The 27,850-nt window shown below is 47.6% G+C and overlaps 1 protein-coding gene across 4 annotated transcripts; it reads left to right on the top strand.

The window, feature by feature from the left end:
- The first annotated feature begins 199 nt into the window (after nucleotides 1-199).
- Nucleotides 200-27,478, top strand: CZIB (CXXC motif containing zinc binding protein). Of its 4 annotated transcripts, none has more exons than XM_075935993.1 (8): nucleotides 200-405; nucleotides 493-576; nucleotides 3,466-3,522; nucleotides 4,726-4,807; nucleotides 11,319-11,350; nucleotides 12,574-12,651; nucleotides 25,538-25,603; nucleotides 27,343-27,478. In XM_075935993.1, the coding sequence occupies exons 1-8, from the start codon at nucleotides 400-402 to the stop codon at nucleotides 27,406-27,408; spliced, it is 471 nt and encodes a 156-aa protein (XP_075792108.1). In that variant the 5' UTR covers nucleotides 200-399; the 3' UTR covers nucleotides 27,409-27,478. The 4 variants fall into 4 exon arrangements, with proteins under 4 accessions (XP_075792108.1, XP_025042080.1, XP_006126439.1 ...); XM_006126377.4 differs by lacking the exon at nucleotides 27,343-27,478 and adding an exon at nucleotides 26,555-26,801 and having other exon boundaries at nucleotides 214-405; XM_075935994.1 differs by lacking the exon at nucleotides 27,343-27,478 and adding an exon at nucleotides 26,555-26,801 and having other exon boundaries at nucleotides 214-409.
- Nucleotides 27,479-27,850: the final 372 nt, after the last annotated feature.

The following is a 27,850-nucleotide window of genomic DNA, read 5'->3' as shown; positions in this document are numbered from 1 at the left end:
GTTCCCTGTCCCAAACCCAGGAGCCCCTCTGCTGCCGCACGGAATCTTGGAACGGGACTCTAGGGATTTGGCGGCCATCTTGATTGAGACTTCATTCCTATGGAAAGTAACAGATGGCGGCCATCTTGACTAAGGGCGGCTCCAGCTTCAGTCACGGGATTTAGGCCACACCTGTCGAAGGGCAAAAATCCACCGGAACGCTAAAACACCACGAGCCGTTGAACGCCCTCCCCTCCCCCAATCATCGCGAGAGTTGGTAGCCGGCCTGTAGCGGGAGTAGGTGAATCTGTGACGAAGCCGCGGGGGGCGGCGCTGGTCCCGCCCCTCCCATGCCTGAGGGAGGAGCCGCGGGACTGGGCGCAGCTGCTGAGCGTGGCTATAGCGTAGCAGGCCTGCAGCATGGGGGTAGGTGAGTGGGGGGCGCGGCGCTGGCGGCGCCTGGGGTCGGGGGCTGCAGCGCGCTGACTCCATCCGCCTCCCTTTGCCTTGCAGAAGATCGGGCTGCAGCTGAAAGCGACGCTGGAGAATGTTACCAACCTCAGGCCGGTGGGGGAAGACTTTCGCTGGTACTTGAAGGTACGGCGTACCCTGCTAGCAAGGGGGGGGGGGGGCACAGTGCTAGGCAAGGGTGAACCAGCCCTTTTGCCCGATGCAAGCCTGTAGGGCGCACCAGAAGAAAGGGCCCAATACCGCGCCGTCAAAGCGGCATCACACGAAGAGCATAAAAAGTAGGGACTCTCCCCCTGGAGCGGTCTTCTCGTCTGAGCCCCCGCCGCTGATGAAACGTTAGATCCGCTTCCCCAAATTAGCATGGGAGAGCGAGGGAGGACCCCCCTCAGCCTGGCCTTTCCGTGATTCTCAGTTGCGTGGGTTTGCACCAGAAGCTTTTTTTTTTCCTCTCTGCTATTTTCCAAACCCCTGGACAATTGCACGAAGTATTGGTAGCTAATGGAAGTCTGCAGTGTGGACCAGTGTCGAATGGTTCCTACGTGACCAGTTGTCATGGCACTTCATTGCCATCTCAGATTTATTTTTGGCAGTATCTAGTTGATTATATGGTGTTAGCGGTATCATGGCACATTTCAAGCATGTTCACTGTGTCATCAGTGGTTCCCAACCTGTGAGCCGTGGACCTCTGGTGGTCTGTGACGGTACTTCAGGATGTCTGTGGAAAGTTTAAAAGTAAGGATGGGGCCGATCCTTTTTTTTATATGCGTTTTTTTCCCCTCCCCCTGTGATGGAGGTCCTTGAAATGTTAATAGATTAAAAAGAGGTTCATCTGCTCAAAAAGGTTGGGAACCACTGATCTAAATAAAAGTAAGGATTTGATTTAATCCTCAAGTTGTGTCAAGATTTGTTTGTTTAATGTAAGCACTTTCTGGAAGTTGAGTGACTGTCATATGTATGTTGCTGACAGATAACCCCCCAACCTGAAATGAATTCTTTCCAGTAACCATGCCACACAGCCACATCATAAGCATCCAGAAACCCAGCCCTGAAACCAAACACAGTGCCTACTTTGCCCACATATCTATACTAGCAAATTCGTCAATGGAGCCAAAAACATAAGGTACCAAATCAAAAAGTCATTTGACTGCATATCCAATAATTTGATCTATGCCAGCAATGCCCCACTGCTATATATATTGGACAAACTGGACAGTCTCTGTGGGAAAGAATCAATGGACACATCAGATATATGTAAAGCAAACATACAGAAACCTATTGGGGAACACTTTAATCTTCCTAATCACTGTTTAAAAGATCTTCAAGTGACTGTCTTATCACAAGCCAGTTCTATTAGCCAGATACACAGAGAAACATTGGAATTAGAGGTAATGGGCAAGTTCAATTCAAATGCTAATGGACTCAATCATGATGAAGGATGGTTGGGGCACTACCAGCTTAACAGCCGATGAAGGTGCAAACAGCTCTATGTGTGGACTCCTATGTCAAGAAGGATACTATCAATTGACTTTGATTCTTATCAGCTTCGTTTTAACTACCCAATCTTCAGATACTTACTGATTCCCTCTACCTCCCTGTCTCTGCGCCCCCCCCCTGTCTCCCATTTATTGTGGGTCTGCACATCCTAAACTCAAAACTCTGGTCATCTGAAGAAGTGGGCTGTGCCCACGAAAGCTCATAATACCATCTACATGTTTTGTTAGTCTATAAAGTGCTACCAGACCATTTGTTGTCGTATATATGTTTACATTAAAGATCAGTTATGGTGAATACAATCATGGACATTCCTCTATCCAAATAATATTCATCATTCTCTCTTGTTCTTATGACTTCAATTTCATTTTTAAGTTTTAATTGGCGGAAGACTAGCTTGGTTGACAAACTGGTGGGATGTACCGTATATTCCGGCGTACAAGACGACCTCTGATGTTAAAAAAACATCCCCCAAAAATCGGGGGTCGTCTTGTACGCCGGATGCCCCGCCGCCGGAGCCCCTCCGCGGCTTTGAAAGCCTCGGGGGAAGCCGGCGGCGGGGCATCCCAGGCGCGCATGGGCTGCGCCCCCGCCGGAGCCCCTCCGCGGCTTTCAAAGCCTCGGGGGAAGCCGGCGGCGGGGCATCCCAGGCGCGCATGGGCTGCCCCCCCGCCGGAGCCCCTCCGCGGCTTTCAAAGCCTCGGGGGAAGCCGGCGGCGGGGCATCCCAGGCGCGCATGGGCTGCCCCCCCGCCGGAGCCCCTCCGAGGCTTTCAAAGCCGCGGAGGGGCTCCGGCGGGGGGGCAGCCCATGCGCGCCTGGGATGCCCCGCCGCCGGCTTCCCCCGAGGCTTTCAAAGCCGCGGAGGGGCTCCGGCGGGGGCGCATCCCATGCGCGCCTGGGATGCCCCGCCGCCGGCTTCCCCCGAGGCTTTGAAAGCCGCAGAGGGGCTCCGGCGGGGGCGCATCCCATGCGCGCCTGGGATGCGCCCCCGCCGGAGCCCCTCCACGGCTTTCAAAGCCGCGGAGGGGCTCCGGCGGGGGGGCAGCCCAGGCGCTCCTGGCGCCTTTGCTCCCGGTGCCTCTGGTCTGCTGGGGACCATCTCCAGCAGACCAGGGACACCGGGAGCAAAGGAGGCGGAGGGGCGCTGGGGTATAAGATGAAACCCTATCTTTTAATTAAAAAGATAGGGGGTCGTCTTATACACCCAGTCGCCCTATACGCCGGAAAATACGGTATTATTCCCAGCTTTATTTATTGGCTCCTGCATGTAATCTGTTTCCTTTCTCAGGAAAATTCCCTGAAAAGATCCTCAAGTTGTGTACATTGTTATAGCTCAGTAAAAAAAACTAAGGGAGCTATGAAAAACGACCCCAGTTTAGGTTCTGGACCCTGATTCTTCAGGGCAGCTGTCCTACGACCTTTCAACACAAAAGGGGTTTAGAGTTAAGTCTAAGAATGGCTAGAACTGTTTTATTGAGCAACTTACTAACAACTTTATTCTCTGTATGTTTTTCTTTTCCAGATGAAATGTGGGAACTGCAGTGAGATTTCTGAAAAATGGCAATATCTGCGATTAATGGTAAATTGCTGAACAGTAAAATGTTAGTTTAAAAACAAACTAAAAAATCCAGTGCATACTATGTAAAATTGAATTTGATGGAAATGGGGAATATGCTACCTTAAATGCTGCATAAAGCAGCTTTTTAATAGGGATGTGAAGGGTTGACTTGGCATCACGTTTTAGGGATATCCAGCACACTGTGGGTGGGAGCCTGCTCCAGCCTGTAGTATTTTAAATTGCTTTTTAACAGTATTTAATTGCTGACTAAACAACATTTTACATCCCTACCTTTTAATAATAATCTTTATTTGGGGGTACTGTCAGACTTGATGTTCACAAGTATTTTGAGATTCTTGAATGAAATGTGCTGTAGGAATGGTTGGTTTTGGTGGTTGTTATTTTAAGTCTTTCTTAAAAAGCTTCCCCTCATCAAATCTACTTTCTTGGTTGAGGAAACTTACTGGCTTTAAAGTGCCCTTGCAGTTGCATTTTACCAGTAGAGCATTTCCTTTTTGCTAATGATAAAGCAGGTTTCCTGGAAGCTTAGATAACCTGATGGGGGAAAAGGAGTAATGATAATAAATTAACTTATGCAAGGTAGTGGTGTTGTTTTATAGCATTTCTGTCATGCACATCACTGTATCTGACTGCCTTCTCATATTTACTATTTCAAATAGAGAATTGTTATCCCCATTTTTTACAGATAGGGAAACCGAAGCAGACAGGTGAAGTGATTTGCCGAAAGTAATACAGGAAGTCTGTGGTCTAATTTGGAATTGGAACCTCAGACTCTCATCCTGAACCACAACTCCATTCTTCTGTTCTTTCAGGTCCCAGTTCTGCAACCTGTTACATGTAGGCACAACAGTGTGCAGTATTAGTGCTCTAATCAGTAGTACTTGCAGGCTGGTTGAAGGTTAAATACATTCTATTCTTTCCATAGAATATTTATCTGTATTGTCAAGACACATTCTATATGTAATTTATTATTTACAATTTAGTATGTAATGTATAGTATTTCTTTAACCATAGCATTGTGAATTATAAATATTCCTTCTCTTGGGGAGGAGGGGGACCATTAACAACATACATATATATAATCACGTTAGTTTGCCATTGTCCTTTAAAAAACACTTTTGTCACTACACTGGTTTTTGATTGCTCAATTAGAACACAAAAAAAGTTGACAAAAAGTGATGGCTCTATTTGTAATTTTTTTAGGACAGTGCTCCTCTTAAGGGAGGCAGAGGGAGTGCCACTATGGTGCAGAAATGCAAGCTGTGTTCCAGAGAGAATTCCATTGGTAGGCTTTTTCACGTGATTTAAGGAATGCTATCAACTTGATTTTTTTTTAAACTAATTTATAAAAGCATTTTAAGTGAGCATCTATTAAATAGAATGTCCTAACTTTCTGTTATAAGTTGCTTTTTAGCCATGTTTATTGGGGTTTACTTTCCCCTACTTGCTGATGCTTGTCTTAAAAAAAAAACACACACACACACACACACACACACACACACACACACACACACACACACACACTATGTTTGTCTTCATGTTTGTGCAAGTTATTTTTAAGAAAAGGATAAAAACACACATGGCCAAGAAGTTTCTGGATAACTTCTGTACTTTCTAGATTTTTTTTTCCGTTATCAAACTTTGTTATTAATGTAGGGATTCACAGTGCACAGAAGACTGATGGTCTAGCTAGTCAGTATCTAACCAGTGTTGGATAGTTCTTAAGGAAAGCTCCCCTCCCCTAATATCCATAAATAAGCAGTGTCTTATGGGAAGGAATTTTTTTTCCTGTTCTGTAGCTGGTGATCGTCTCCAATAGGGGTTCTCAAAATTTAATTTATACTATGACTCCCTTCTGAAAGCAAAAGTTACTTCATGATCCCAGGTCAGGGAACTGAAGCTTGAGTTGGCCCAAGCTCCGCTGCCTCAGGTGAGGAGACTGAAGTCTGAGCCCCACTATGCTGGACAGCGGGGCCCAAGCTAAAGCTCAAGGGCTTCAGCCCTAGGCAGGTTGCCTGTAACCTGAGTCTTGCTGCCCAGGGCTAAAGCCTTTGGGATTTTGCTTTTGCCCTGAGCAGTGGGACTCTGGCTTGAGCCTTGAACCCCAACTAGTCTAAGCCAGCCGTGGTGACCCCATTCAAAGGTGACCTACAGTTTAAAAGCCACTCATCTACACCCTAGCATGAATTTCCATTTATCTTTTTAAAGCCCTTTTTGCTTTTCAATTTCATTGTGTGACCTCTCGCCTTTACCATATGGTAGAAGGATAAAAAGGAGCACCTGATTCATCCTTCATTGTATTTTGTGCCCTTAGCATTCCCAACAAAAATAGACCCCTTGTCTCTTCATCACCTATCTTTTTTTACAAAATAAGGACTAATTCTGAAAACCTTATACTTACACAGGTACACTTATTGACTTCAATGAAACTACTTTTAGGAGTAAGGGTTTCGGGAGTGGATCCCAAAAATCCCTGTCTGGTACTGGTTGAACCTCTCTGGTCCAGCAATATCTGTGGTCTGGCAGGACCACAGATGTTGCTAGACCAGAGAGCCCCAGCCACAGAGGTTGAGAGCAGCTAGAAGCAGAGCCGGTCTGGTCGACAGCAGCACCCAGGGCCAGTGACGGGGGGCAGGAAACCCTGGGAGCAGCTCCTGTTGCCCCACACACAGAGCCAGGTGCAGGAAGCAGAGTCCTGGGAGCGGGCTAGGGGCAGCAGAGCCAGGCAGAAGCGTTGGAAGAGGTCAGACCTCCATGTTGTCCCCGGCAAACTCCCTTGGGTCTGGCCTACCTTGGTCCAGCAACGTCCCTTGTTCAGGACCACTCCAGTCACGAGGGTGCCAGACCAGGGAGATTCAACTTGCATTTGGAAAACTAATAGTATCCACACAAGTGTCTGTGTTAAGTGTTCACTTTCCTCTCAGGATATTAGAAACTTAGTTTCATGCAAGGAGCTGCAAGCTGTCTGAATTGGTACTTAGGACGTTTCTACAAAGTTCTGTCCACCCCAAGTTAGATTTTTTTCTCTAAATTGAGTTGTGACATTGTAAAGGTATGTCTATGTAAAAGTTTACTGCAGAAACATGCAGGAAAAGAAAATTGATATTTAAAATGTTTGCTATGTAGCCAGTTCCTATGGAATAAATACAACAGTAATAAGCTAGTTAAAAATACTGGAAGGTATTTACAAGTTCTGTACTGCCCTATACAGTGACTACAAATGTAGATGTGGGCAGAGGCATAGCAAGGGTGTTATGCGCCCGAGGGCAAAGGAAAAATTTGCGTTGTCGTCGTCGTCCCCCCGTCCCCCCCACCATGTGGCAGGGCTCTGAACCTTCTGTACCGCTAAGCCTGACCTGGGGAGGAGGGGAACCTGTACTGCATCTTCCCCTTCCCCCTCCAGTTTGGGGCCAGACTCCCGCATGCACTAACCTGCCAGCAGAGATGGAGGAGGGTCAGGCTAGGAGCAGAGAGGCAGGGAGGAGGCTCTAGCTGCTGGTGGCAGGCGGAGTAGGAGCAGGCGAGCTGAGGGATGATGGGAAGCAGAATGGGATTAAATTGCCTCTCCCTAGCCTGGTGCCCAGGGGCAACTGACCCCTCTGGCCCCACTACGCCACTGCTCCCCCCTCCTGTAGATCTGTCATCTTATGCATGTGCTGAGAGAGCCCTCCCATGCAATTAGTGTCTGTGGCACCTGCTTCTGTGGGAAGTCTCAATGCTGCCACATTCTCCTCCAAAGACGGGGATTCCCAAAGCAAGCCCTTGCTGCTGACCTCCAAGGCGTCCACAGGTCCAGTCTCCTTTCAATGGGCCCACTTCCCAGGGCTCATTGGTCTTGGATCTGGCTTCCCTCCCCTCTCAACTACCCAGAGGTACTTGCCTTCCACCTTATCCATTCCCACCTCATTCACCCCACAGGGACAGTCTCTACCTCACTTGTTTAGGGACTATTCTACCAAGATGTATTACAAAGTTTCCATGTAAAAGGACTCAATACAAAGCTAAAAACTAAAGTGAGAGAATGATTAATACAGAAACGTGTCTACATCTGCTGCAGGGAGACACCTGTGCCTGCCTCCACCCCTCTCCTCCAGAGACTACATTCCCATTGCAAAGCAGCGGAGGGAAAGGAAAGAGGCTGAGGCCCATTCAATGGGACTGAAGCAGCCATGAGCAAGCCACACCCAGGAGCCGTTCCCGTCCATTGCTGGTGCTGTGTTGCTTCAGGCACGCTGAAATGCCGTCACCTCTGGGGTGGGCTGGACAGCTGTTTAGCACCTGCACAAGGGGTTTCACGCAGGGAGCAGTGTGAACTGCCTTCCTGCAGAGCCCCCATCAGAACCACTGTGTCCCTCCTGGCTTAGGAAAAGAATAAACAGGATGGCTGTGTCTACATTGGCATGATTTTGCGGCAAAAACATGCTGCCTGTCTTCACTGGCGGGGAGTTCTTTCGCAAGAACACTGACATTCTAATGTGTGAAATCAGTGCTTCTTGCGCAAGAACTACGATGCTCCCGCTCAGGAATAAGCCCTCTAGCGCAACAGTTCTTGCGCAAGAGGCCAGTGTAGACAGGCAACATGAATTTCTTGCACAAGAGAGCCAAATGGCTAAAATGGCCATCGGAGCTTTCTTGTGCAAGAGAGCGTCTACACTGGCATGGATGCTTTTGTGCAAAAGTAGATCTCTTGTGCAAAAGCACATGCCAGTGTAGACGCTCTCTTGCGCAAATACTTTAACGCAAAAACTCTTGCATTAAAAGTATTTGTGCAAAATCTTGCCAATGTAGATGTAGCCAAGGAGTGGAAATTAACCCACCCAGTCTCACATCCCCTAGGCAGGGAATGAGCCACCCACATTAGACCCCAGCTGGAGTATCATATCCAGTTCTGGGCGCCACATTTCAGTTAAGGTGTGGAGAAACTGGAGAAAGTCCGGAGGAGAGCAACACAAATGATGAAAGGTCTAGAGAACATGAGCTTTGAGGCAAGACTGAAGGAATTGGCCTTGTTTAGCTTGGAAAAGAGAAGACCGAAAAGGGACATGAGAGCAGCTTTCAGGTATCTAAAAGAGTGTCATAAGGAATAGGAAGAAAAATTGTTCTCCTTGGCCTCTGAGGATAGGACGAGAAGCAATGGGCTTAAATTGCAGCAAGGGAGGTTTAGGTTGGACATTAGGAAAAACTTCCTGCCTGTCGGGGGGGTTGATCACCGGAATAAATTGCCTAGGGAGGTTGTGGAATCTCCAGCACTGGAGATATTTAAGAGCAGGTTAGACAGACACCTGTCAGGGATGAACTAGGGCTACTCAACTTTGGAAGCCCTGAGAACCACACTGATACTCACAGAACATGCTGAGGGCCTCAACTTAGGTATGGTTGCATATACAAGCAAATAGGTTCTCTCACACTGACAGGCATGAATACAAAGATTAAGGCAGGACTGTACCACACGTAGGCCCTATTTAAGTCAGTTCTGCTGACATTAATAAAATGCAACATTTACCTGATTTCCACTCGTGACAGCACTTTTCACAGGCAATGACAGTCCAAGAATTTAACTACTAAAACACATCTCAACAGAAGACCATTACATTGACTACTTTTTAGTTTTGGCTCCCATCCCAGCTGCATGTTGATCTCCACATAAACCCAAACCTCACCGTGGGCTGCAAACAAACTGGCTGGGGGCAGCATGAGGCCAATGGGCTATGTGTTAAGTAGCCCTGGGTGCTTGGTCCTGCCGTAAGGGCAGGGGACTGGACTTTATAACCTCTCGAGGCCTATTCCAGCCCTAGTGTTCTGTAATTCTGCATGGGGTTAGATAGGGGCTGGTGCCCCTTAGAAGGGACAGGTCTCCACAGCCCATCCATACCTCCGTGAGCCAGCCTGTGCCCCCTGCCCTGGAACTGAACCGGAGCCAGCGCCCCCTAGAGAGGCCTTGTAGCCTCTTGTGCACCAGTGGGATTTTGGTGCCATGCCCCTCCCTCAAGTGGATCCCTTGAATTGGGGGTCAGGTCAGGCCCTGTTGTCTCCCACACTGTGGGGTCCCAGGGGCCGTGCCCTGTTGTGCCTCTCGGCAGGTGTTGCGGTGCAAGGGGAATGAATTGGCTAGGTCTGAAGCATTCTCCCCACAGGGCTCAGCATGCCTGGGGGTGCGGCTGAGCAGATGGAGAATCGGGGGCAGGGAACGGCTGCTGGGTATCAGTCTCTGCCCCTTGCTGCCATTAGTTGGGCTGCACCACAGGCCGGTGGGCAGCTCTAGGACTGTCTCCTTTGAGCAGGGGTGGCTGGGTCGCAGCACAAACTAGCCAGGGCCTGATTGCTGAAGACCCCCCATCCCGCAATTGTTCCCCACATTAGCCAGATTACAGCAAGCCGGGTTATGCCAGCCTGTGCTGCAGTCACGACGTCTTCGCTACCTGTGTAAACAGCCCCTGAACCACTGGAAACTGAGCTTCTAGTCCAGCCTGGTCTGTGACCTCAGGCATGTCTCAGCCACCATTGTGCCTCAGTTTTCCCAACTGTAAAATGGGAACAACTCTGGCCTCCTTGGGAAAGCTCTCTGAGTGCTACCAATGGGCGGAGCAAGGGCTGGCGAGGATTAGCCTTGCCTTGGTCACATGGGCTTGGTACAATTCCAGCAGGCGGAAGGTGCTGTTAGTTGCTCAACAGCGCTTTGTGTCCATATGAAATCAAGTGAGGTGGTCCAGTGACAAGCAGTTGAGTAGCTGAAAGTCAGTGGGCAGGGAACCGGGTGCCAGGCCCCAGATCACTGGTAAATTCAGCGTATGGGGAAGAGGGCCCCCCCCCCCCATGCCTCAGCTCCCAGCACTTGCGGGAGGAGTTCACAAATGACAAAGCTCTCCTCGCTTCCCCACGTGTTGTCTCTTGCCTTGGCTGGGCACTGCTCTGGGGCGGGCCCAGCTCTTCTAGCCCAGAATCACAGAAGTGCCCAAAAAGTGGGGTTGGGAGGCACAAGCACCCAGACCCGTGATCCCCCACCCTGCTGTTCTTGCCCCAAGTCCCCACACACACACTGTCCCGTTTCCCCCCAAAATGCTCCTGAGCTACCTCTTCCTCCCAAGACCCACCCCCTACTTGTGCTCTCCGCCTGTCTTTGCCTGCCCTTACATGCCTCTGGCCCCCCACCCCCTGCTCCATGCCCCCTGTCCATGGCCTGCCTGACCAGGGGCTGCTGCTAGAGACTGGCAGGTTTTCTACCAGCTGATACCAGAGCCAGGCACTCCCACAACCAAATCCCCCTCTGTCAGAGCAAAGGAACCCCAGCCCCCCCCTCCCACCAAATCCCCCTTCCTCAGAGCCAAGCAACCCAGTGCCACCCAACCAAATCCCCTTCCAGAGGAGCCAAGCACTGGAGGAATCAGTCGGGTAAGTTTGGGGGACAGACACAAATAACGGAGTTCTGTGTGCTCAATCATGTAAATAATTTGCACTCAAACATCCCATTGACTTTAGGAGATCTATAAGAGCAACAATTATATGGTTGGAGCCTTAAAGTCATATTACAAGAGTATTTATGCATTTTCTTCCTTGAGAGGCAAACAAAGCAGGAAATGAAATTTTTGGTAACACTGGGGAAAAATGGGGTTTTAGATTTTGATGGCCTAAACAGAAATGGTGGCTGTTTTTGGGCAGGGGGGAGGGGGACGACAGTTTTGGGCTGGGAGTTTGTTTTTGGTTTTGTTTTTTTATTCAGTGATTGAAGCAACAGCTCTTGAGTTTGTGTTGAGGACTGGTAAATTTGAAGTTTTATTATTCTACCTTCTCCTCCTCAGATATTTTAAGAGACACAATCAAGCCTTATAATGTAAGTTTTTCTGTGTGCTATTACAGATGTATGTGAAATAAGCATTAGAAATGTGATGTTTATTACTAGAAAACTTACCTAGCATTGCTCAGGTCCTTCAGGGCAGGGGACTGGCATTCGGGAGGGAGGGGGAGGTGCAGAAGTCAGGAAAAGGGGCTGAGAGGTGTGGGGGAAGTTTGGGGAAGTGAGGGTGTTCAGGGCAGGAGGCCTAGGGGGCAGCTGGCAGAACAGTGTTGTAGCTTACCCTCCCCTCCAGGTACACCAGGGAGGGGGCCAGGGATTCACTGCCCAGCACCAGCTGCCAGCTCCAATGGGGGGGGGGGGGTGCAGCTTCAGTGTTCAGGCCTGGCTACCAGCTGCTCCAGGGGAGGGGTTGGAACCAGGGCTCCATTGCCTGGTCCCAGCCTCCAACTTTGGCGTGGGGAATGGGGTGCCCCCCCACAGTCCAGCACTGTGACTGAAGACTGGGTGGAGAGTTTGAGTAAGAGGGTCACTTACCTGGGTCAGTGGCCAGCAACGTGGAGAGCCCTGGCCACTCTTCCTGGTGTGGCCACCCGCCTGTGGTCACTTTGCAGTATAACTGTCCTTCCTATCAACACCCGCCCCCCTTCTTCTTTTTGTCTTATGGGAGACAATCACATTCCAGGCACATCCCGTTTTCCTGGCACAACCAAACCCTGATCTTGCACAAATTCTGTGTGTTTGTGGGGGAAGGAAGGCTTCCCATTATTTGCTATTATATTTCTCCCAAAAGTACAGGGGAAAAATACCCAGGAATCTCCTGATAGTAATACACCATGGTTGAGGTGCTGTATGCTACAAAAGTAAGCTGTGCATTTGGGAAGTTTATTTTTAATAATGTGGGCAGTGACAGTCAATTAATACCTTGCTTTGCTCCTGATTCAGACTCACACATCAAATCCATCTGTTAAATATTTCACAGACAACATCAGGCACTCAACTGATCATATTTTAAGCATATGTAGTAGTTTTACCTTGGTCTCAAAGAACCTACCTTTGAACAGCTCGGAGACTTGCCCAGAGCAGTCTCTAAGTTTAAGAAATTCTGATTAGTTATCATCCATTTGTAATCATTCTAATTTTTTCATCCAGAGTTTGGTCATGCTGCTTCTAAACATTTTACTACATTTTATATTTATACTAACAGATGCTAATTCCCTTTCATTAGCAAAATACTAAATGCTATTCTGACTTGTTCCTAGGCTGAAGACAGTGAGAAGTTTAAGACAATCGTGGAGTTTGAGTGCCGGGGTCTTGAGCCAGTTGACTTTCAACCACAGGTGAGTTCTTATTAACAATTTATTTTGACAGTCCTTTGGTATCTTTCTGCTAAACTCTACACTGAAGTAGCACACTCTCTTTTTGAGAATTGCACTGCTCGTTTTGGAGTGCACTGTGATTCTCCAATAATTTTCTCTCTCTGCAGTTATCTGTCTTACCTCTCCCTTTTCACCTAATTTAAGTCCCTCCTGAAGTACTTTGTAAGTTCTGAGCATGGAAGACTTGAATTCTTTGGAGGATCTTTAGGGTAGGGCAGCAAGAGGAGGCAAGGGGTCCTAAAGCTCACATTTTGGATTGCCTAATTAGGGTCACTGATGAGAAGAGATCTTTGTGGGTTTCTGTACAAGTTATAGAGAGTTGTCTAACCTGACTTTGGATGCTGTTTAGCCATCTCTACAAATGTAGACGTGTAGTCTCAACAAAATGAGACTGAAAGGCAGAGCAAGACTTGGTGAAGGCATCAATAGTCTCTTTTGGAACACACAGCTGGAAGCATCAAGTTAAAGAGTCTCTCTGAGCTATAAACCGAGATAGCTAAGGGTACGTCTAGACTACCGCGTTTTGTCGACGGAAGTTTTGTCGACAGATACTGTCGACAAAACTTCCGTCGACAAAGAGCGTCCAGACACATTGAGTTCTGTCGACAAAGCAAGCTGGACGCAACGTTACAGGCAATAACACCTTCTGTCGACAGTCTGGATGCAACGTTACAGGCAATAACACCTTCTGTCGACAGAGTTCTGTCGACAGAAGGTGTTATGCCCCGTAAAATGAGGTATACCAGCGTCGACAAAACTGCTGAGTTCTGTTGACGTTATGTCGACAGAACTCAGCGGTAGTGTAGACGCTGGTATAGTTTTGTCGACAAAAGTCCACTTTTGTCGACAAAACTAGGTAGTCTAGACACACCCTAAGAGAGTTTCCAAGGGGATAGCTATGGACTCTGCTTGGAGGTTGAGTCTTGGTGAGTGGTCTGTCTGGCTAATTGTTCTCTGTATACAAGCTGCATAGATCATTCAGTAGCCCCTGAGTAAGCAGCTGGAATCAGTCTGTTTGGTGAGGTAGTGTGGTTCTGATCTTTGGAGTATTGATCAGCCCTGAATGGTTTAATGCTCCCTGATTGTGAGGGGCTGAGCTAAGCAGAGAGATTTGTGTAATAATCACTGGATAGCAATATTGAGAACCACAAACTAAAGCAACTGACAGAGTTGCAGAGGTAGCTGGGGAAACTTTCCCTCCAGGTTCAGCTCTGTGTCATTTCAAGACAGCCAGTGATATAACAGTGGTGCCGACCTGCAACTGATATACCATGTTTGCTTTCCTGTCTGAAGCCAGAAGGGACTTAATCATGCACAAAGTGCAAGCTGATGGCTATACTGGAAGAAAAGACTCTTGAACTGGAAGGGCAAGTGGAATGGCTAGTGATAATTCGAGAAGCTGAAGAATTCTTAGACAGAGATTTGGGAAATATGAGTACCCAAGGTTCAAGGAAGAAAGGAATGAACCACCAAAGAATTGGAGAAAGAACTTAGAAAAGCTCATAAGAGACAAAAAGTGTAGCCAGAATATAGCCTATTCAATGTAATGTGCCTCAATGTACCTTGCCGGTAACAGAAAACAATGGCCCAGAGTTGTGGGTAAAGATGTTACAAGCTGACTGTGGTGTTAACGTTAAAGCAGGAACAGACCAGAAGGGTCCTCGTGATTCACTGTGGTTACCCTTTTACCCTTAGGATTGCTCTCTTCTTTAATTTAAAAATGTAAGAATGTGTTTTGTATTATGGAAGAATTTGTAATAGTAGTTACAAAATATTCTAAGAGTAAAGTACTATATTTGTTTTTACAAAAGCAACTATGTAATTTTTGTTGGTGTGAGTGAAGAAAATGAGTGTTTGAGAAGAGATTAGTCTGAAGGCCAGCACAGCATCCAGATGATCAGAGGAGGGGCCAGAGACTCAAACACCAAGCAATTTTCATATTTACCCATTGAATTTGATGACAGGGGTGGGGGACAGATTGACAACCTGAAATTAGAAGCAAGCATTCCTAATACATCCCATCTAAATCAGGGTGGAGCAACACCCAGAAAAATTGTCAGCAAAACAACAATGAAAACGATCTCCAGATAAACATATGCTACAAGGTGACTGATTACAACATGATGCAGCAAAATCCATAGTTTTGCATAAGAAGGAATTTCTATAAAAGATTCAGTTTCTTGCATCGTTCTTTGGTTCTGTCTCGCCAATTGTGACGTAGTGGGGGTACCTGGCTGGTTTCTATGCTGCTGGCTCTGGGGTAACCCCCACTGGCTGCTGTGGGTACCACGACCCAGCAAAACAGGATGAGTCACTATGCAAACCAGTGGCCAGACACCCCCCATGGAGAGGAACAAAGGAAGGTGGAATGCTGCCTTGGCTGGGGGGCAGGGCTGGAAGTTAGTGAGTTGGTTGCTGGCTGTCGGAGGGCATGGAGGAGAGCCTAGGGGAAGGGGCTGGAGTTTAGGGGCCCAGTCTCCCCCATCTCAAGGGGGCCTGAGGCATCCTAGCCCAGTTCCTGTAACCAGATTACATCTGTGCTGCACTGTGCTGGAGGAGCAATAAACCACCCTCAATTCCACTGGCTGGTGCAGTCTGTTTGTGCCATTTCGGGGTGCAGGAGACGGGGAACCCCCAACGTGCCGTCACACTGGTGTCAGAAGTGGGATGCACTGCACCCCGTGGATGAAGCTCCCAGCGGCAAGCGACAAGGCGCAGTAGAAGCAAGAGCCCTGGAGCCAGGCGTGCTGGAGACAGAGCGAAGCGGTTCCTGGAATCGTGGGGCGCTGCAGCACTAGACTGGTGAGTCTGCACCAAGGGGACCAGCGGGCAGATGGCCTACGCCCGACTCTTGAAGGCAGAGCTGGTGGGGCTGTGCAGAGAGAGGGGCTTGCCTGTGCGGAAAGCAACCAAGGCCCAGCTGATTACCCAGCTGGAAGAGAATGACCAGCCACGGGGCCAGGATCTTGTCCCCAGGGGAAGCAGCCAGACCCCACCTGAGAGTGTGTCAGGCTCAGAGAGGGGGAGGAGCGCTGGAACCCACCGGAGAGATGAGACAGCGTCTCCCGGGAGGCCTGCAAGCCGTAGCCCATCTAGGGCAGGGGCCAGCCCAGCGGAGCTGCGGTGGCTGGAGATCCAGCTGCGGATCAGGGAATTGGAAGTAGAGGACCGAGAGAAGGAACGCCAGGACCGAGAGAAGGAGCGCCAAGACCGAGAGAGGGAGCGCCAGGACCGAGAGAGGCAGCGGCAGCATGAGCTGGCCATGGCAGAGCGGAGAACCGGCGGGGCACCGGCTGCGCCGAGTGCGGATGCGCCCCAGGGTCCCAGGACTGCCAGACGCTTGGAGAGGCTCGTGGTGGCCCAATTGAAGGACATGGGTGACATAGACGGGTTCCTCAGTGCCTTTGAGAGGGCCTGTGGACTGCAACGGGTTCCCCCAGCTGACTGGCTGCAGGAGCTCATCCCCGCACTGAGCCAGGAGGCGGCCGGAGTGCTCAGTCAGCTGGAGGACCTACAGCCAGGGGATTACAACCGAGTCAAGGAGGCCCTGCTGCACAAGTTCGGGCTGACCCCCGAGATGTACAGGAAGAAGTTCCGGGGGGTACAGAAAGGGCCACGGGAGACCTATGTGGACCTGGCCTCCCGCCTGGCGCAATACGGCCGCAAGTGGGTGTCTGGAGTCGGAGCCCAGACCGCAGAGGAGCTGCTCAAGCTGGTCATGATGGAGCAGTTCTATGAAGCGTGCCCACCCAAACTGAGGCTGTGGCTCAAGGACCGGAGGCCAGAGAACCCCCAGGAGGCCGGGAGACTGGCGGATGAGTTCACGGAGAGCCGGTCCGGGTGTGAACGGGAGTCCCGGAGAGAAAGGGAACCGCGCAGAGACCGGATCTCGGCTGAGCGACGGAGGGAGTCAACTACGGGGCGAGACCAAGGAACAGGTCGTCTGCGCCCCAGAGAACCAGCCAGGGCCTGGACAGAGACAGCCCAAAGCCTAACTTGCCATCGCTGTGGGCAAAAAGGCCACAAGAGGGCTCAGTGCACCAGGTCCCAGGACCGGGGACTTTCCAGGGTTAACTGGCTGGGGCGGGAGGAAGGGCAGGCTGCCCCAGAGGCAGGGGCTGGCAGGCAAACCTCAGCTCAGAGAGAGGGGAAGGATGCTCAGTGCACCTCCCCTGGGAGGTCTGATTCTCAGGAGGCGGATTTCTCCGTGTACCGGGTGGGGGCAGGACGGCCCCTGCGGAGCGAGTGCGTCATACCCCTGGAGGTGGATGGTAGGAAGGTGACGGGCTTCTGGGACACGGGGGCGGAGGTGACTCTGGCCCGATCCGACATAGTGGCTCCAGAGCGGATACTACCCCACACCCAGCTGACCCTGAAGGGCATAGACGGGTCCCCGTTTAAGGTGCCTGTAGCCAGGGTGCATCTGAAATGGGGGGCGAAGGAAGGCCTCAAGGAAGTGGGGGTGCACCCGCACTTGCCCACCGAGGTGCTGATGGGGAATGACCTAGAGGAGTGGCCCCATGAATCCCAGCGGGCTCTAGTCACTACCCGGAGCCAGAGCCAGCGAGGGGCTGGCAACGTGGGTCCAGGGAAGGACTCCTGGCAGCGTCCTCAGGGTCCCATCCCAGTGGACACGGGGTCCAGCCAGGCTGGGACTCCGGACCTAGGCAGAGGTGGGGGACAGGTCCCGATCCCTGCCTCAGCCGCTGGATTCCAGGCTGAGGTGCAGGCAGACCCCTCCTTGCAGAGGCTGAGGGACCAGGCTGGCCTCCATGCAGCTCAGCCCCGGGGGAGAGGTGGCCAGGAGAGATTCCTGCAGGAGCGTGGGCTCCTGTTCCGTGAGTGGCTCCCCCCCAGGAAGGCGAGGGCATGGAGGGTAGAGCGGCAGCTGGTCGTCCCCCGAAAGTATCGCCTCAAGCTGCTGTATTTGGCCCACGATGTCCCCGTTGGGGGCCACCGGGGGATCCGGAGCACCCGGCTGAAGCTGCTCCAGCACTTCTATTGGCCGGGAATCTTTACAGCCGTGCAGCGGTACTGCCGGTCCTGTGACTCCTGCCAGAGGGGCGGGAAGGCCCAAGACAGGAGGAAAGCGGCTTGGGGGTCTCTACCCCAGATAGACCCTCTGGGCTTGCTGAGAGAGTTATGGGAGGGGAAGTCCTCCCTGGATGGAGCATCGGGGGTGGAAGCCGCCCTGGCTGTCCAGAGAAGGCTCGCTGGGCTCATGGCCCCGGCCCGAGAGACCCTGGCCAGAGATCAAGGCCAGTGGAAGGGTGGGTGTGACCCCCGAGGACAGGCCTGTGCCAGTCGCCCTGGAGCGGGGCGGCGAGTGGACAGAGGGAAGCCAATTCACGTGGGGCCTCGCCATGGCCGGCCCGAGTCAAGGGGAGCACCCATGTCCCCAGGGCGGGTTCCCACGCAGAGGACCCGAACTTCCCTAGGTCACGAGCGGAGTGACCCTGCTCAGTTCGCTCTCGGAGGGGGGAGAACTGTGACGTAGTGGGGGTACCTGGCTGGTTTCTATGCTGCTGGCTCTGGGGTAACCCCCACTGGCTGCTGTGGGTACCACGACCCAGCAAAACAGGATGAGTCACTATGCAAACCAGTGGCCAGACACCCCCCATGGAGAGGAACAAAGGAAGGTGGAATGCTGCCTTGGCTGGGGGGCAGGGCTGGAAGTTAGTGAGTTGGTTGCTGGCTGTCGGAGGGCATGGAGGAGAGCCTAGGGGAAGGGGCTGGAGTTTAGGGGCCCAGTCTCCCCCATCTCAAGGGGGCCTGAGGCATCCTAGCCCAGTTCCTGTAACCAGATTACATCTGTGCTGCACTGTGCTGGAGGAGCAATAAACCACCCTCAATTCCACTGGCTGGTGCAGTCTGTTTGTGCCATTTCGGGGTGCAGGAGACGGGGAACCCCCAACGTGCCGTCACACCAATATCTGGAGTATTGGTCAAGATCGATAAAGCCCAACTCTTCTCTTGCCTTCAGTCTAACTGGCCACTAGGTTGTTGCATGCAACACACTGAACTCCTCATCCCCCACACCACTCCAAGAGCAATGATTTAAATGAAACTTGTACATTTTCATTTTATTTTCCAAGAAATAAAAATTGAGTTGACGACCTGAGCAACACCAGGTAAATCTTCTTGTATAGAAATACTTGGTCCTTTAAAAGGGTTAATTTTATAAAGCTGTAAAAAGAATTGTAAGCCATGCTGGCTGGAAGGAACAACTTAATCAGAAAAATGTGAACGATCTTTGAGAATTGTGTAGGAACACTTTTTTACTAGATGGTCCCCAAAAAAACCACAATACCACAATTGAAGGAAGGCTGACATACTGTTTAAAATGGACCTGGTTTACAAGGGAAGTAAAAGCAACAGTAGAAAAATAAAATTTAATAAATAGAAGAAACAGGAAGTTGATAGTTACTAATATAAATCACGAGCTAGGAATTGTAGACAATTGTCCTTTACTAGATGGAAATGATAGAATAATCAGTAATAATGTAAAAAAAAAGACGTGTTCAATAAACATTTCTGTTCTGTATTTGGAGAAAAACAGATGATGTAATATCATATAATAACTCCTTTTCCTTTCTAGTAGTATCTCAGGTGGGTGTGAAATAACAGCTACTAAAGATACACTTTTTAAAGCAGCAGGTCCACATAATGTGACTCAAAAGAGATTTAAAAGAGCAGGTTAGGACTTGTGGAACTGTTAATGTTGATTTCCTCAGTGTTCCAAGACTTACTGAAAGATCCAAAAGCCTGGAAGAAAGCTTAATGTTGTACCAATGTTTATAAAGGGTAAATGGAATAATCTGAGTAATTGGAGGCCTGTCAATCTGACATGGATAAGCTAAGAGAGCAGTTGATAAAGGATTCAATTAATAAAGACTAAAAGGAGGGTAATACAATGAATGGCAATTAACACGAGTTTATAGAAACTAGATTGTCAAACTCTCTTGTTTTTAAAATGAGATTACAAATTTGGTTGATAATGGTACTAGTGTTGATACTTAGACTCCTGTAAGGCATTTCATTTGGTACCTCCATCACATTTTGAGAACTAGAAGAACAGAAAAGTAATTTGGTACATATTAAACTATTAGGTCTCACAATGTAACTGTAAATGAGGAATCATGATTGAGTGGGTGTTTCTAGTGGGGTACCATAGGGATTGGTTCCTGGCCATGTGCTACTTAACATTTTTCAGTGACCTGGAAAAAAACAAAATCACCACTGATAAAGTTTGCAGCTGACCAAAAAAAGGGGGGGGGAAGGTAAATAATTAAAAAGACAGATCACTAATACAGAGTGAATCTAGATCACTTTGTAAACTGAGCAAAAGCAAACAATATGCCTTTTAATATGGCTGAATATTGTATATCTAAGAGCAAAGAAGGTGGGCCATATTTGCAGGATAGGGAACTATCCTAGAAAGCAGTAATTCTGGAACAGATTTGGGAATCACAAGTTTTGGTCCAAAGGTTTAATGAATTATTTGAATGCATAAAAGAGGAATCTCAAATAGATGTAAGGAGGTTACTTTACTGCTATTTTTGGCACTAATGCAAGAACTGCTGGAATATATTGTCCATAGTTCAAGAAGGATGGTGGTAAATTGAAGTGGGTTCAGAAAAGAGCCACTGGAACAAAGGATTGTGAAACATGTTTTATATTTACAGACTCTAAGAGCTCAATTTATTTAACTTAACCTTTGCTTTAAGATAAACTTAAACAACAAATGGTCTGGTAGCATTTTATAGACTAACAAAACATGTAAACTACATGTTTTATTAGTCTATAAAGTGCTACCAGACCATTAGTTGCTTTTTAAGTTTATCCTGTACAGACTAACTTGGCTACCTCCTGAAGCTTCCTTTGCTTTTAGGAGTGACTTGATCTATTTTATAGCTACTTCTATGGGGAATCAATACAGGCAGTCCCCGGGTTATGCGGATCCGACTTATGTCGGATTCGTACTTACGAACGGGGCTTTTCTCGCCCCGGAGGATGCGGGGTGCGGAGGACGCGGGCGACGGGATCACCCAGACGCGCCGCGGTCCCACCGCCTGGGTCCTCCGCGGCTTTGCTCCGCGTCTCCCTGGTCTGCTGGGGGCCCTCCCAGCAGACCAGGGAGATGCGGAGCAAAGCCACAGAGGACGCGGGCGGCGGGATCGCCCAGACGCGCCACGGTACCGCCGCCCTGGTCCTCCGCAGCTTTGCTCCGAGTCTCCCTGGTTTGCTGGGGGGCCCCCAGCAGACCAGGGAGACGCGGAGCAAAGCCGCGGAGGACCCAGGCGGTGGGACCGCGGCGCGTCTGGGCGATCCCGCCGCCCGCGTCCTCTGCAGCTTTGCTCCGCGTCTCCCTGGTCTGCGGGGGGGGGGGTCCCCCAGCAGACCAGGGAGACGCGGAGCAAAGCCGCGGAGGACCCGGGCGGTGGGACCGCGGCGAGTCTGGGCGATCCCGTCGCCCGCGTCCTCCACCGCCCGCATCCTCCGGGGCGAGAAAAGCCCCGTTCGTAAGTACGGATCCGACATAAGTCGGATACGCATAACCCGGGGACTGCCTGTATTGATTCCCCTAGTGCGCCCCCTTCACCCTGCAGCAGACCAGGCTTTTCTCACGGACGCCTGGGACAGAGCAGCTGGGGCGCTGCCGGTTGGTCCCGCAGCGCCGCTCCTCGGCACTACTGGACCAACCCGGCAGCACCCCAGCTGCTCTGCCCCAGGTGTCCTGATTCAGCCGCTGCTGGTCAGTTTCAGCAGCAGCTGAATCTGGACACCTGGGGCAGAGCAGCTGGGGTGCTGCCGGGTTGGTTTCCGCAGCGCCGACGTGTAGCGCTGCGGGGACCTACCCGGCAGCGCCCCAGCTGCTCTGTCCCAGGCGTCCAGATTCAGCTGCTGTTGAAAATGATCAGCGGCTGATTCCAGGAAGCCCGGGGCAGAGAAACTCTGCCTCAGGCTTCCTGTAGTCAGCCGCTGGTCAGTTTCAGCAGTGGCTGAATCTGGACGCCAGTTCCGACTTACGTACAAATTCAACTTAAGAACAAACCTACAGTCCCTATCTTGTACGTAACCCGGGGACTGCCTGTATTTGATAATTAGCTCTTCAATCTAACAGAGAAGGTATAACATAATTCCAAGGCTGGAAGTTTGTTAAATAAATTTAGAGTGGATATAAACTGTAAATTTAAGTTATGATAATTAACCATTGGAATAATTTATAAAGAGCAGTGGTGGATTTTTCCATCATCAATCACTTTAAAATAACAATTAGTATTGTTTTCTATCATACATGCTCTTGGAATTATTTTGGTGAAATTTGATAGCCTGTGTTATACAGGAGGTCAAGGTCTCTTCAGGCCTTGGAGTCTACAGTTCTCTTCCTGCTGTCAGCTGTTGATTTGCATATGTCTGGTCATGGTCTACGTAAACTAACTCCTTGCTATATTTAAGCTATTATTCCAGTAGGATTAGGAGTAAGTTACGTAGACTAACAGATAAAAACCTGTGCTTTATCCCTCCTATAGACTGCTGTGACATTTTAAATTGTATTATTGTTCTAGCTCATTTTCTAATACCAAGGAAAGGAAATGTCAAGTATCAATAAAGCTTTCCTGTTTCTGTGCAAAACTAAGCATATATAAAGTGGAGTACTTCGGTGTGTGTTGTAACTAGTATATTTTCCTCTAGAAGCCCACTTGTCAAGGACACAAACTAAATAGTGGCTTTACAGCCAGAACAAGTAATGTATGTGTGTATATATAATAAAATGTGACATGCCTGTGAGTGTGTACAATGCATGTTTGCATGGCCCTCAGCTGTCAATCTCATTTCAATAATACCAAGAGGGGAGGTTATAAAAACTCTTAACCCAACAGTCTCAAAGTTAAGTCTTAAGCAGTGTGCATAAAAGATAGCTTTGACTAAGTATTTCATTACATGTTATGATGCCTCAATAAATAAATCTAGAGTCTTACCCTCATTCTTTATGAATCCATCAGTTTTTTACATTCATCTCTCTCATATACAGCTGAAGTCAGCCTGGCTTCTCCAGATCAAGTTCGAGTTCTGTCATAAATAGCAATCCAATAAAATAAGTCCTAAATCTCTAAAAATCTTTTTAATATAATTAAAATTGAGCTGAAGTTAATGAGAACTATTTCTGTTGATATGTTTCCCAATAAAATCAAAATTCTCACTGGGGAAATTACCCTTTAGATTCCTTTATGGGAGGTGGGGGGACTTTCCCCTTGGAATATCCCAAGGATGTTAAATATCTCTGGAGATATTTAAGAGTAGGTTAGATAAATGTCTATCAGGGATGGTCTAGACAGTATTTGGTCCTGCCATGAGGGCAGGGGACTGGACTCGATGACCTCTTGAGGTCCCTTCCAGTCCTAGTATTCTATGATTCTATGAAGGATGTTGGTAGTGTTTTGTTTTGGGCTAAGTAAAGAAAAATCTAATGAAGATGCCTGTATATTTCTTACTAGGTAAGAAATCCCTTAGTTTTAGCTTATAATTATGCTTTTAATTTAATATTTTGAGCTAATGTACCTATCAAAAAGGCCAATGTGTCTGAATCAGGCCAGTGAGTCTGAATCAGGAGCAAAGCAAGGTATTGACTGTCACTGTCCACATTATTAAAAATAAACTTCCCAAATGCACAGCTTACTTTTGTAGCATACAGCACCCCAACCGTGGTGTATTACTATCAGGAGATTCCTGGGTATTTTTCCCCTGTACTCTTGGGAGAAATATAATAGCAAATATTGGGAAGCCTTCCTCCCTCCCCCCCCCCCCCGAATTTGTGCAAGATCTTACTTTCAAGTAGGAATAAGAGATCCTCCGGAAAAGGACTTATTTTCCAGAGAATCACGTCTAGACTGGCGCTTTTCTCCAGCTTATCCCCAAGCCAGAAAAAAGCGGCAGTCATGTAAATGCAAATGCTGCGGGGGATATTTAAATCCCCCGCAGATTTGCAATTGCGATGTGTCTCATTAGCATCCCTTTTCCGGAAAGGGATGCCAATGTAAACACAGCCTGTAGGTGTAAGCAGAATAACTGCATGCTGAAAGCTATATTGGAAAGTTGGGTGATAAGAATTCCTGTTTCGTTAATTAGGTATGTTCTAAGCTTCAGCTATTGTTACTCCTTAGCCAGTCAGCAGGGGGCAGACAAGCTATTTCATTACTCAGCTCCATTTAGCAGAGATTAGAGTATCAACTCTAAACCACAAAAAAGAAAAATACAAGCCCTGCTGGTATTACAGCAACCTGTCACATGGTTTAATGTTCTGTAGATCTTTTTGTTAAATGTTTACTGAGTTACACTGGCTCTGTATCCCCCTCTTCCATTCTTTGCTGCAGTTCTGTAGTGTGGCTGGTGGAGATGCAAATCTATTGCTTTCTTCCCCCACTCACATTGACTTGGATTCTGATCACGTAAAAGCTGCATACAGTGTTGGATCTAAATGCACCACTCACATTGACATTTGTGTATTGTGGGATGTGTATGACTACATTTTTAATCTTCACAAACCCCAAAACATTTTAAAGTTTGTGGCCAGAAAGCGCATTCCTTGTTTAATCAAACTTCTCAGAAGCTAGTGGGGCTTTATGTCTACAAAGAATCCAAGGCAGGTCCAGTATGCATTCATTTGCAAAACCAGGAAATAGTTCCTTGTATACACAGCAAAGAATCCAAGTAGTTCACAAGAAAGATTCTTAGACTGTCCATTCTTTAATTTGTGTCTTTGTTCTTAAATGCTTGAGGAATTTGATTGACCAATATAACAGTAATCTGCAATATTAAATATTTTTTAACCCAAGTGTAAACCCTAATATGTGAGCATGTTCTGTACCATCTTTAGAAATTCATTCATTGCTTTGGGTGCTGGATCCCAGAGAGGCAGCCACCTTGGTTGACCTCTTTATTCCTCAGTAATCCCTTTAGTGTCATTGTTTGGGGAGGGGAGGACGGTAAGATTGGATGAGTGTGGCACTGCCTCTGCTCATGTGTGCACCGGTGGAAACTTCAGTGTAGTTCTCTCAGGTCAGTTTTTGTTAGAAAAGGATGGTTACGTAGACAAAGAACAGTGCAGCTCACTCTGAAATTGTGTTGCTTGTGTGGAGTCTAATCTGGTTACAATTAAAATCTGGTTGATTCTCCTTGTGGTTGTTTGTTTCACTCCTCTGTAGTTAAAATTAACTTCGGGGTGGTGATAGCTACAATCAGTTGGTCCCTTTGCCAGAGATGTCTGGGTTCTCATTCTGTTTAAATCAAAACAGAAAATTTGTCTTTTTTCCTCTCTTGCTTTCCATTCTTAGCTTGCTGTGAAACTGGAGTACACTGTCAAATGCCTTGCAATATCTTGACTATTTTAATCTAATGCATTCACTGCTAACAGACATATGAGATACATTTAAGTCTGTGATACCATAGGGATTCTTTGGGAGGAAAAAAAGTTAGACAATTTTCAGGGAAAACTGAGGTTTCCTTGCTTTACTATATTACTTGCATAATTTTAAGTTCCTATAGCTATAGGCTAAAATGAAATTCTACATCCCTTGTCTTTTGGACTCAAACATATAAAAATAAAACTTGGGCATTTCAATTACATGAACAGTCAGGCTTAAACCCTCCATGTTTATTAAACTGAGGGTCATACCCTATATTGAAACCATAGGTCAGATAATTTGGCCATTCTTTATACCCACTTGTAAGAAAGCAAGCTCCAGTAATGATGAATACTTGTACTGTATAATCCTGTTTTAGCTATTTTAAACATATTTAAAACTTATGGACTCATACCTAAGTGTACTTTAATTCTGGTTTGTAGGCTGGGTTTGCTGCTGAAGGTGCAGAGTCTGGCACACCTTTTAATGAAATAAACTTGCTGGAAAAGGTACATCTTTTTTCCTCAGTTTACCTGTCCCCAGAAGTGTAAAAGGATGGTCTTAAGTCCCAGTTCCTTATTCCATTCAAAAGTAACGTAAGTGGAGGAAACAATCTTGAAACATGAATGTTAGGTTTTAGACACTTCCAAATAGTACCCTGAGGATGCTTCTTTGGAAGTGTCTAATCATGGACATCTTCAATATTTTGAATAGGCAAAGTATCATTGTAGCTTACTCTTGAAAAAATACTAGGGGAACCCTCTCCCTCTCCCCCACAACCATGGAGAAGGTGACCAACTGGGAAATCTGTAATGGAGTCACTGGTGGTCTTTTGATCTGGGACTGTTGGGGCAAGTCATGAGAAATGTTCCAGGTGCTGAATACTGCTTGTAAGCTTAGAGGGAGACTCTTTGGGCTTGCATACATATACTTGGAAGCACAGCAGGCTGGAGCATGAACCACAGCACAGTAGCCAGCCATGCAGAGCCTGCTACTGCCCACTAAAAAATCCATAGTGCATTTTGATCTGCTGCTTTAAACAGCAAAATGTCTCCCTGCAATCAAGCCCACAGATGCTCTAAATATTCATTGGCCATGAGCAGGAATCTCAAATTCAGTTCCTCTTGTTGGTATTCCACATGACAGGAAGATCTGCTTGTCTGACTGACCAGATGGGGTATTGTAAATAATCCTTTCACGCACCATGATTGCAGACTTGTCTGTTAGCTACAGTCTTCAGACACATAAAATCTGATTCCTTAAGCTAAAACTACTAAGAAGATTGTAGCTAATTTAATTTGTTTAGTGTTCACTTTTGTTTGACATAGAATTAGACAGGTTAAGGACATAAACTCTTCCTTCAGAAAATACAGAACCCAAATTTGGAATAGATAGTATTTGTGATTTTAAATACTACCCCTTTCTGTTAAGATAATGTTGTAACATTTTAATTCTTACAGGACTGGAATGACTATGATGAAAAAATAAAGGAGTCTGTTGGAATCTATGAAGTTACCCATAAATTTCTAAAATGCTGAAACTGGCTTTAATAAAATCTTGACACTTTGGCCAAGCAGTGGGCTGTAGCCATTATAGAAGTTCCTCTGGAGTGACTTCCTGCATGGCTATCCTTCAACCATCAAACATAATTATCAACTGAGTTGTACTTGCTGTCTCAAGACTGACTAATAAAGTCATTTTTCAGCAGTCTGGTTGTGTGCAAGACGTTCACTCGAATGAACTCATTACAGCCAAACCTAATATGGGAATGCTTTGCTGTGTTACTTGACTAACACACTGGCCCTTTGGAGACTGAGAACTAACAACATAAATAGTCACTTCTCTATGGATTAAAAGCACCATCAGGTGTTTTATCAATGATAAATCCTTCCATTATTTGAATCTTGATCATCGTCCTGGGCACATAGGTAACTGCAACTGTTAGGGCTTGAAGCCAGAAGTACATCTATGCAGTAGTTTTCTGCTAGTTCAAAAAATCTGCTCTTACCTTGTAAGAAATAACCATTTTCTCCTAACTGACTTGCATTGTGACACATTACAGTTAATGTTTGAGCTTAATTTTTGCATGTTTACATTTATAACTATCTTGATAACCAAATGATCATTATACAGATACCAATTTTTACCCCAAGCAGAAGGCAAATATTTCCCCCCCTTGAAACTTTAGAATTTAATTAATACCTTCTTCCACTCCTAAAATGCCTGCATCTTTTCTTGTCTCTTCTAGAAGGCTTTCCCCCAGACCTACACCTCACCTGCTCCAGGAAATCATCATTCACCAACAGCGAAGTAAATGCAGCACATAACGTAACGTCCTGGCTTCTAGCAGCAGCCTGCATGCAAATAAAAAGCCCTGCTACGTATCAATAGACATGTGTTTTTTAGAAGTATAAGGATGTTTTCTCCCTGGTTCTTGTGATAGATTCTATATGTAAGAAATTGCCCCTTGTGTTTACTACTTGCACTAACACTTTTTGATACAGAAAAGAACTGGCGGGCTCGATATTACACAGAAAAACTTGAAAGCAACTAAACTTGTGGTACTATTAATTTTATCAGTGACAGTCTAGCATCATGCATTTAGAATATTCTATCGTCCCACATTTTGGAACTGTACACACAGCAATAGACAAAACCCATCAGTTTCACTTTTTGTGCTATTTTGAACAGATGGCAGCTGAGATAGAAACAACTGGGCTGCGTCTAGACTGGCAATGTTTACCGCAAAAGCAGCC

This window comes from Pelodiscus sinensis, chromosome 9 (genome assembly GCF_049634645.1).
Source record: "Pelodiscus sinensis isolate JC-2024 chromosome 9, ASM4963464v1, whole genome shotgun sequence".
Lineage (NCBI taxonomy): Eukaryota > Metazoa > Chordata > Testudines > Trionychidae > Pelodiscus > Pelodiscus sinensis.
The sequence above is the reverse complement of the archived record's forward strand: the minus strand, read 5'-3'. Positions and strand labels throughout refer to the sequence as shown.

Excerpts from the sequence above, each read along its gene's own strand:
- CZIB (XM_006126377.4), top strand. Across the intron at positions 577-3,465 it reads ACTTTCGCTGGTACTTGAAG|ATGAAATGTGGGAACTGCAG; the intron begins GTACGGCGTACC and ends TTTCTTTTCCAG. Across the intron at positions 12,652-25,537 it reads CAGTTGACTTTCAACCACAG|GCTGGGTTTGCTGCTGAAGG; the intron begins GTGAGTTCTTAT and ends TCTGGTTTGTAG.